This window comes from Dipodomys ordii, unplaced genomic scaffold (genome assembly GCF_000151885.1).
Source record: "Dipodomys ordii isolate 6190 unplaced genomic scaffold, Dord_2.0 Scaffold63, whole genome shotgun sequence".
NCBI classification, from domain to species: domain Eukaryota; kingdom Metazoa; phylum Chordata; class Mammalia; order Rodentia; family Heteromyidae; genus Dipodomys; species Dipodomys ordii.
The window spans coordinates 1,671,738-1,682,155 of NW_012267279.1; the positions used below are offsets into that span (position 1 = coordinate 1,671,738).

At 38.6% G+C, this 10,418-nt stretch overlaps 1 protein-coding gene across 2 annotated transcripts in view; it reads left to right on the forward strand.

Moving 5' to 3' along the window:
- The window catches only part of Kiaa1841 (KIAA1841 ortholog), a 59,422-nt gene extending 52,213 nt beyond the window's left edge, over positions 1-7,209 (forward strand). Inside the window, exons 20-22 of one of the 2 annotated variants that reach the window (XM_013022479.1) lie at positions 217-305; positions 3,699-3,790; positions 5,887-7,209. In XM_013022479.1, coding sequence (XP_012877933.1) covers positions 217-305; positions 3,699-3,790; positions 5,887-5,923 — 218 coding nt within the window. In that variant the 3' untranslated portion in view covers positions 5,924-7,209. Of the gene's footprint in view, positions 1-216; positions 306-3,698; positions 3,791-5,886 lie in introns of those variants that run through there. The other variant, XR_001175283.1, reaches the window with a different exon arrangement.
- Positions 7,210-10,418: the final 3,209 nt, after the last annotated feature.

The window sequence follows — 10,418 nt, forward strand, 5'->3', positions numbered from 1 at the left end:
TTTAAACCATATCCAATTACCAACAGTTTCAGTTACCAACAGGTGAATCTTGCCTCTTGCTGCCTTGGGTTCTTGTCAGATATGTAGGTATAGTGTATACCTGAAAAATAACAGCAAAAGAGATTTTCATAAATCTTTACTAAGATAACAGTATATAGGAAATGCAAATTACAAATCATGCTCATGAAGAGTAATATTTACTGTTTTTCCCTTCAGATCAGCGGCGGATGTCTGAAATTACAGGGCACCTAATAAAAATGAGATTGGGAGATCTGGACCGAGTCAAGTCAAAGGAAGCAAAAGAAGTAAGAATTGTTTACTAGTATATAAATGACTGTATAAATGTAAGATGTTCCTTCCTACTTCAGTTTTTCATCATGAAGAGTGTGAAGATATTTTAAGCAGATTTTTTAAAAGGCAGTTTACATATTTTTATTATTCTGTATTAGTTAGCCAGAATTTACATACCATCTCTTATTAGCCTTTGTCCATAGGTCCTCTATATTATAGGTAATAAACAATAAGATCAGCCAGGAGCTTGTGGCTCACGCCAATAGTCCTAGCTACTAAGAAGGCTGAGATCTTAGGCTGATAGTTCAAATCCATCCTGGGAAGGAAAGTCTGTGAGAATCTAATCTCCAATTTACTACCAGAATGCCAAAAGTGGAAGTAAGGCTCAAGTGGTAGAATGCCAACATTGAACAAAAAAAAAAAAAATGAGGGGCAGCTCCTAGGCCCTGGGTTCAAACCCCAGTATAGGCAGCAAATAATATGTATTATTATATTATATATTATATATGTAATCACTAAAGTGTGATGTCACACCAAAAGTAGATTAACAGTGCACTGCCGACCACTTAACTGTTGAGAAATGACTTAGTGAAGGTGTTGATTTTTAGTTAAGTCTGCAATGTGCTGCTTAGATGTTATTTCTAAGGTATGAAGTTATCTTGCTTTATCTTGCTGAAAATCAACACATGACTAGAATGCCAGTATTCTTACTAGAATTACTATTACTATATTAGACATAATATTATTATTATTTATATTTGTCTTGTCTTTTTGCCAGTCCTGTGGCTTGAATTCAGGGCCTGGGCACTGTCCCTGAGCTTCTTTTGCTCAAGGCTAGCACTCTACCACTTGAGCCACAGCACCATTTCTGGCTATTTCTGTTTATGTGGTACTGAGGAATCAAACCCAGAGCTGAATTCATGCATGCTAGGCAAGCACGCTACCACTAAGCCACATTCCAGTCCTATTATTTATGTTTGTATGCCATAACTCTTGTCCTAATATTGTTATTCAAATTTTTTACTTCCCTAATCGGTGTACAACTTAGTGATAGAGCACATGCTTAGGATATATGAGGCCTTGAGTTCAATCCATATCACCAAAAATAAAATGAAATATATAGAATTTTTTAAATTTAAAACTTTGTGTATGGGGTGGGTGTAAACGTGCATGCAGGTGTACATGTCAGTCCTGAGGCTTGAAATCGGGGACTCTAAAACTTGAGGCACAGTTCTAGTTTTGGTTTTTGGTAGTTACATGGAGATAAGAGTCTCGTGGACTTTCCTGCCTATGCTGGCTTTGAGCTGTGATCCTCAGATCTCAACTTCCTGAGTAGCTAGGATTACAGGCGATAGCCATCAGTGCCCAGCTAACCTCCCTTTTTTAAATAACCAATTTGGAAAATAGTTTGGCAGTTTCTTAAAATGACATACAAATTATACCATTATACTGTCTTTATTCACAATTGCCAAAACCTAGAAATACACTAAATAATGTCCTTTACCTGGGAAATGACTAGAATGTATATTGAACACTTGATTCACTTGCCAGATTACAAAATATTAAATGCCACTACAATTAATTTACCAAAGAATTTTCGCAACTATTAACCTTCACCAATCCTGAAGCATCCAAGTTATGCCTAACAGCACATCTACTCATCCCAAAGCTCCTCCACTTCATCAGATCTTGCTATAGACACTGTAAATCAATAACAAATATAAAGTCAATGTAAATAACTTATGCTTAAATTTCCCAATTCTCATTATAAGAATACTTCTAGAGCCTGGTGTGGTGGCTGAAGCCTATAATCCTTGCTACTTGAGAAGCAGAGTTCAAGGGCTCATGGTTCAAGATCAGCCTGGGCATAAGAGTCCACAAGAGTCCATCTCAACCAATGGCTGGACATGGTAGCCCGTGCCTGTTATCCCAGCTAGGGTAGATGCACAAGGACTGGGGCAGGGTGCAGTGGTGAGTTCCCATTTTCTCTAAGGGTGCAGTGAGGCCCAAGTAGCAGGATCACAACCCAGACCTAAGGGTCTAGGTATAAAGTGAGACCCTACCTAGAAAATAGCAAATGCAAAAAGGACCTGGAGGCATGTCGCAAAGGTTAGAGCATCTGCCTAGCAAGTTCAAAGCCCTGAATTTAAATCCCAAAACAGAGAGAGAGAGATGCTCCAAATACCCCAGGTTCAATGAATATAGTCCCAACTGCTTTCCAGCCTTGCTAGAAGCAAAGGCATGTCCCAGGACTTTGTTCTGTTTTTTTCTGTCTGTAATTTTGTAACAGTTATTTATTTCAGAGAACTAACTCCCATTCTCAAATGTTTGGTTTAATAAGTGAATAAATTTGATATATAAAAAAGATGACCTCCTTAATATATATGTCAATATAGATAAATCTAGACATTATGATGAGTGAAAGAAACCAGATTCAAAACTATTTGTTTTTTTTTGGGGGGGGGTGTTTTTGTTTTTGTTTCTGTTTTTTGTTGTTGTTGTTGGCTGTGGGGCTTGAACTCTGGGCCTGAGCACTGCCCCTCAGCTCTTCAGCTCAAGGCAAGCATTCTACCACTTGAGCCACAAGCACCACTTCCAGTTTCTGGTGGCTTATTGGAGTCTCGTGGACTTTCCTGCCTTGGCTAGCTTTGAATTGCAATCCGCAGATCTCAGCCTCCTGAGTAGCTAGGATTACAGGCATGAGCCACCAATGCCCGGCTTAGATTCAAAACTATATACTGTTATTTATATAGTGTGTATATGAGTATATACAAAACTATAGAGACAGAAGACAAATCAATGATTGTCAGAAACTGATAGTAGTTTCAGAAATGACCTTAGAAAGGTTTAAGGGGATTTTCTTGATTGTTATGGAACTGATCTATGTCCACCTTGTGGCAATGATTATATAACTGTATGCATTGTCCAGAACTATGTGCTAAAATGATGAATTTTACTGCATGTAAATTATACTTCAAATTATAGCCCCAATTTTTTTTTCTGGAACTGTAGCTTAAACTCAAGGCCTCGGGGCTGGGAAGTTGGCTCAGTGGTAGAGTGCTTGCCTTGCATGCCTGAGGCCCTGGGTTCGATTCCTCAGCACCACATAAGCAAAAAAAAAAAAAAAAACTCAAGGCCTCATGTTTTCCCTTAACTTTTTTATTCAACGCTGGCATTCTACAATTTGAGCTTCAGCTCCACTTTCAGATTTTTGCTTGTTAATCGGATTTGTCTGCTTAGTTTAGCTTCTAACTGGGATCTCCAAATCTCAGCCTCCTGAGTAAGTAGGATTACTGGCTTATAACCCATAGTTTAAAGATGAAAATTTAAGTTTTAAAGAATGCCATGGTCATAAAGCAGTGCTTCTATTAATTCCTTGAGGTTGATTTTGCTTCTTTATTTTGTAGTTTGCAGGAGGGATTTATTCCAGGCTTGAAGCACAAATCAAAGCCTCAATGCCTGTCAGTGCGCGACAAAGCAACTCTGAGAAAAACACAAGGTAAGTCAGTCGAAAAAATACAAAACGCCACTGGCTTTGAAGGGTAAATCAGAGGGACACAACAAGCACATAATTTGAGTTTGGCTTCCTATTTCCTTTTCAAGGAAATTTGATCATCAAGGCACTAATCAGAACTGGATTTTAACTTTTGTGTATATGTGTACTGGTCTTGGGGCTTGAACTCAGAGCCTGAGCACTGCCTCTGAGCTTTTGTGCTCAGGAATAGCACTCTATCACTTGAGCCATAGTTCTACTTCCAGCTTTTTGGTGGTTAATTGGAGATAAGAGTCTCACAGACTTTTCTTCCCAGGCTGGCTTTGAACAGCCATCCTCAGATCTTACCCTTCTTAGTAGCTAAGATTACAGTTGTGAGCCCCTGGTGCCCGCTGAATTTTAACTTTAAAAGTAAGTTTAAAAAATCAGGAATGTTATGAAAATTCAAAATTTTATGAAAGCATAAAGTTTTTTAAGTTTTCTGTTTACTGAGGCAGCTCATTCTGAGCCAACGACTGATAAAATGAAAACTACAGGGGCTAGGGATAACACACCTAAGTGGTAAAGGGCTTGCCTACCTAACTTGAGACACTGGGCTCAATAATAATTTAGTATACAATGCTGTATAACTTATTAGTTTACGGATATACCATTATATGATTTATGAATATAATAACGAAAGCTATAGTGCAAGTGAGAATTAGCAAAATATACATACTTTTACATGTTCCTTTTCTTTATTACTTTATATATATATTCATTTATAGTGGTGCTTAGGATAAAACTCAGGACCTTGTGCATGCTTGGCAAGCACTCTACCACTAAGCTACATCCTCATACTTAATTGCTTTAATTTTCTTAATAAAAGTTAACTTAGTGTAAGTCTTATTTTATATCACAAACTTTCTGTTAAAGTTTAATGCTTACTGAGATTTTAACATTAATATTACAGATCTTAATACCTTATTCCAAAATCTAGAAAGTTAGAGAAGTCTAAAGTTTTTTCATACATTTGTAGCAATTAAAACTTGAATTAAGCTGAGTGCTGGCCCATGTCTGTAATCCTAGCTACTCAGGAAGTTGAGATCTAAGGATCATGGTTCAAAACCATCCCAAGTAAGAAAGTCTGTGAGATTCTTATCTCCAATTAACAACCCAAAAACCAGAAGTGGAACTATGACTCAATAGTAAAGCACTAGCCTTGTACAAAAGCAGCTCAGGAACAGTGCCCAGGCCCTGAGTGCAAGCACGACCAAAACAAAAAACTTGAATTGAGCCAAGCACCAGTGGCTCACGCCTGTAATCCAAGCTACTCAGGAGACTAAGCTCTGAGGATTATGGGCAGGAAAGTCTGTGAGATTCTAATCTCCACTAAACTACCAAAAAAGACAGAAGTAGAACTCTGGCTCAAGTGGTAAAGCACAAGCCTTGTGCAAAAGAAGCTTAGGGACAGAACCCAGGCCTTAAGTTCAAGCCCCAGGAATCTCACACACACACACACACACACACACACACACACACACACACAAACCTTTGAACTATCCTGGTGTCTGATATTTATAGTTTTTATTTTTCTCACACTTAATTCAAATGTTCATTTGATTTACTGAAAAAGCATTAACATATTTGATAATGCTGGTCTAGCACATCATATATACATACTATATTATGTCTCAAAAATGTAAAAGCAAGTCAGATACCAGTGACTCAAACCTATCATCCTATTTACTCAGGAGGCTGAGATCTAAGACTTGTGGTTCAAAAGTCTGCAAGACTCTTTCCTCCAGTTAGCCACCAAAATGGCAGATCTGGAGCTATGGCTCAAATGGTAGAGTGCTAGCCTTGAGGACAAAAGCTCAGGGACAGTGTCCAGGCCTTGAGTTCAAGCTCCAGGTCTGGCAGGGTGCACATGCACACGAGTACATGCACACATATACACAATTAAAAATCAATCTGAATTACAAAATGGATTAAAAAATGGATTATCAAGCCCCATGGTATCTCATTAATGTTTGATATTGTCAAGAAAAACAATCGAAAGCAGCACCGATTTCTTGTTCTAAAAGCAAGTCTGACCTTCTTTTCTATTTAAAAAAATCTAGATCTAAAAGTCGTTTTTGTCAAGGGCGTCCTGCATAAAGCACCTAAAAGTATAGAAAGACTGAGTGAGGCACACTCCTGGACCCCAGAAATCGCTCACTTCTTGAAGATCTTCAGAACGATGGCTTCTAGATATCTTATTTATTAATTGTCCTTGCAAGGCACATAAATCTTAATTTTAAAAGAAACATATATTAGGTTTTATGAAAAATCTCATTGTAAATATGAAACTTCTTCAATCGAATTTTCTTTAAAAATGATTCTAGGCTATATAGTGTACTATCATTTATAGATTTTCCATAGTTAAAGAGTCCTAATATGTGTTATTAGCCTTTATTTATTTGAAAGAAAGGAGACCTACATTGTCACGTGACCATTTTTTAAGACCTTAAAAAAGTAGGGGAATACAACTGGTAGTATTACTGTGCATGTGCACTGATTGTGTGTATTTGGGGCTGTATCTTAGGTATAATGTCAAGAATTGCAATTTGTGATGAACTCTCCAGTGATGCTCTATTAAGACCGCATGTATATTAAGGATAAGTGACAGATCTCAAAACTGCATTAAATAAATAAAGTTCCAGGGTGAGATATTTCAATACTGTGTTGTGCAGAGAATTGTTTTCACCATTATTCTATGGAAAATACAACACGAATCCAACCTTTCATTCATTTTTGTATGCTTTTCTATTGGTCATCTGAGCTGGAATTACTGATGATTACCTCGTTTTTTTCTGTGAAGCTAGTGCCATTATGAATTTGTTCAAATAATTGTTGATAGTTTTAAGACAGTGAATTGTTTCACTGTTTAGACATCATACAGTTCTCAGGGTTCCAAGGCCCATCCATACATCTGTAATTATTCATATAACCCCTTAAAATGGTTATGTTTGCTAGTTACCTTAGACATGGCCCAAAAATATCCCAAATACATTTGGTGAATAACAACTTGCATATATTCAAGAGAAATAAAAATAAAGTTCTATTATCTAGATCATGTTTTAAGTTTTCTAAACAGGCTAAAAGAGTACTTGTTGAAAATTTGTTCAAATCCATAAGCAAATAATAAATTATGTCCTTGGAAATAACTCATATAGAAGTCTGTTGTGTGAATAATTTGAAGATTATTTCACAAGCACACGGATGAAGACTAAAAAATAGAAAGTGTATCTTACCCAACTTTGATAATGTGTGACAGAACAGCAATGTATTTTTAGGTGTTCAACTATTACACCATTTATACATATAGAAATCGTTATTTTTATGAATGTTTTGGTTGCTATATGAAGCTAGATCTTGATTTCATAAGTTTTGTATTTCTTTTTGGAAGTATTTAAGTTGTTTGATACTTTGGAAATTGGTTATTTTTTTTTTTTTTTGCCAGTCCTGGGGTTTGAACTCAGGGGCTAGGCACTGTCCCTGAGCTGTTTTTGCTCAAGGCTAGCACTCTACCAATTGAGCCACAGCTCCACTTCTGGCTTTTTCTGTTTATGTGGTATTAGGGAATCGAACCCAAGGCATCATGCATGCTAGGCAAGCATTCTACCACTAAGCCACATTCCCAGCCTTTTTTTTTTTTTTTTTGTCAGTTGTAGGGCTTGAACTCTGGGCCTGGTCGGTGTCCCTCAGCTCTTCAGCTCAAGACTATTACTCTACCACTTGAACCAGAGTGCCACTTCTGGTTTTATTGGAGATGAGAGTCTCAGAGACTTTTCTGCCTGAGCTGGCTTTGAACCACGATCCTCAGATCTCAATCTCCTGAGTAGCTAGGATTACAGGCATGAACCATCAGCCTCCCACAAAATAAACTCTTTGTTGTTGTTGTTGGTGGTGGTGGTGGTGGTGGTGGTCGTGGGGCTTGAATTCTGGGCCTACTGTGCTTGAGCTCTTGAGCTCAAGTCAAGTGCTCTACCACTTGAGCCACAGCTCCACTTCCAGCTTTTTTTTTCTGCTTATATGGTGCTGAGGAATCGAACCCAGGGCCTCATGCATGCAAGACAAGCGCTCTACCACTGAGCCACCTTCCCAGCACCCCCATTCCCAGCCTTTTTAAAAAATTTATTTTCATCCTTGAGCTGAAATGCTCAGGGACAGCACACAGGCCCAGAGTTCAAACTCCAGGACGGACAAAAACAAAACAAAACAAACAAAAACAAAAAAATTTATTTTCATAAGAAAATGTTTTGTAGTACATTTTATGTAAACCCCTGTTAAAATAGCAGTGTTGATAAAAGAATTCGGATTTATATGTGTAAACTGTATTATGATGGTCACAATAAGAAGAGAACAATATGTTCTTTTGATTTCTAACTTACAGCACATTGCAGATTGCTTCTTCCTAGAGGAACTGTACCACTGCATTTTTACAAACCCAAATTTATCTGACTTTTTTTTTTTCAGGCTCTTCTTTTTATTTTTTATGTCTGTCTATAATACATGGCACAGGTACCTCCAAAGCTTTACTCAAACTCTTAATAACTTTTGTTTTGCCAAATGCTTTAAAGTTAAAACCTTATATTAATTCTGAATTCACATCTTTATTTGAAATAAATGATAATGACAAAACTTATTGGGAAAGTTCTTTGATCTGAATTGTCTTCTCAGAAAAAGTTTGGATTACCCCACACAGATTTTTTTTTTTAATTGTGAAAATACTATACGGAGGGGTTACAATTACATGGGCAAGATAATGAGTACATTTCTTACCAAGCATTGTAGCCTCTTCCTTTGTTTTCCACACAGATTTTTTTTAAACCCACTTTTCACAGGCATCACACCATTTTTTTTAAGAAGTATTTTCAGGGAAAAATAGTTCTGTTATAAAGTGAAATTTCAAGTTTTAAGGTTATCTTAGGGCTTCAGGCAAAGCTCAGGGAGAAGAGTATGTATCTAGCCAACACAGGACTCTGAATATAAACCCCAGTGCCACCAAAAACCAAACAAAATGATAGGACTTTGTAGTGTATCTCTATTTATTTATTTATTTTTTGTTCCGGTCGTGGGCCTGAACTCTGGGCCTGGGCACTGTCCCTCAGCTCTTCAGCTCAAGGCTAGCACTCTACCACTTGAGCCACAGCGCCATTTCCGGCTTTTTTCTTTTTTGCTTATGTGGTGCTGAGGAATCGAACCCAGGGCCTCAGGCATGCAAGGCAAGCGCTCTACCACTGAGCCACTTTCCCAGCCCTGTAGTGTATCTCTATAACCCAGCAGAGACTCAGGAAGTCCATGTGTTCAAGGCCAGCCTTGGCTACATAACAAAACTCTGTCTCAAGAAAAAAATATTAAGGAAACAGCACTGTGGCTCAAGTGGTAGAGCACTCGCCTTGAGCTGAAGAGCTGAGGGACAGCACCCAGGCCCAGAGCTCAAGCCCCACGACCGGACCCAAAAAATAATAATAAATAAACAAAGGAAATGTAGTCTTTACCTGACTTTGTAACTGTAACCCCTCTGCACATCACCTTTATCATAATAATTTTTAAAAGCACTTTTAAGAGGAAACTGTAATAGTTCAAAGAAATAAACTGTATTTAGGAGGGAGTGCAAGGTTTTTTAAGTTTATAGATTATCAGTTTTAAGAAGCATGGAGGGAGATATGACTCAAGTGAGAGAGCATCTGCTAGAGGCACACGCTTTTGAGTTCCAACTCCAGTACTACAAAAGAAAAAAAGAAAACAAAAAGCCAGCACCATGCTGCCCTCTGTCTGGTTACGTCTGTGTGGGCAGTTGGCACAGCTACACAGGCTCCCATTCTCTATGGCGTGGCTGAGAGAGCTGCATTCTGCCTTTTGCTGTTAGTGGTTACAGGCATGGGAGATAAGTAAGGCTTGAGAATAGCAAGTGTTTTGTACAAATCCTGGGGGATGACCAAGGTGAGCTTTAATACACATGTCTCCCTGACATCTCAGGAAGATGTGCCATCCAGGAAAGCGTGCGTTTCAGAGTCCTCAGCATGCCAAATGCATGGCTAGAACATTCTTTACCTGGAGCTCCTCCACAAATAAGGGGAGGGACAGAAGTGACCCCTGGAATGACGGCTCAGTGCTGTCTGAGTCCTCGGCTATACCCACGTCCCTCCTCAGACCTCCAGGCAGAGCCCATGGCAAAGGAGCTTATTTTTTCCTACTTTTACATATTTAATAACTTTCTTTTTCTGGTAAGTCATAGGGCTTGAACTCTGGGCCTGGGCACTGTTCCTCAGCTCTCAGCTCTTCAGCTAGCACTCTACTACTTGAGCCACAGCGCCACTTCCCATTTTCTGGTGATTAATTGGAGATAAGAGTCTCATGGACTTTCCTGCCCAGGCTGGCTTTTAACTACGGTCCTTAGATCTCAGCCTCCTGAGTAGCTAGGATTACAGGTGTGAGCCACCAGAGCTCAGCTTTCCCTGTTTTGTTTTTTTGTTTTTTGTTTGGTTTTTTTTTTTTGGTCCGGTTGTGGAGCTTGAACTCTGGGCCTGGGCGCTGTCCCTCAGCTCTTCAGCTCAAGGCTAGAAGTCTACCACTTGAGCCACAGCACCACTTCCGGCTTTTTTCT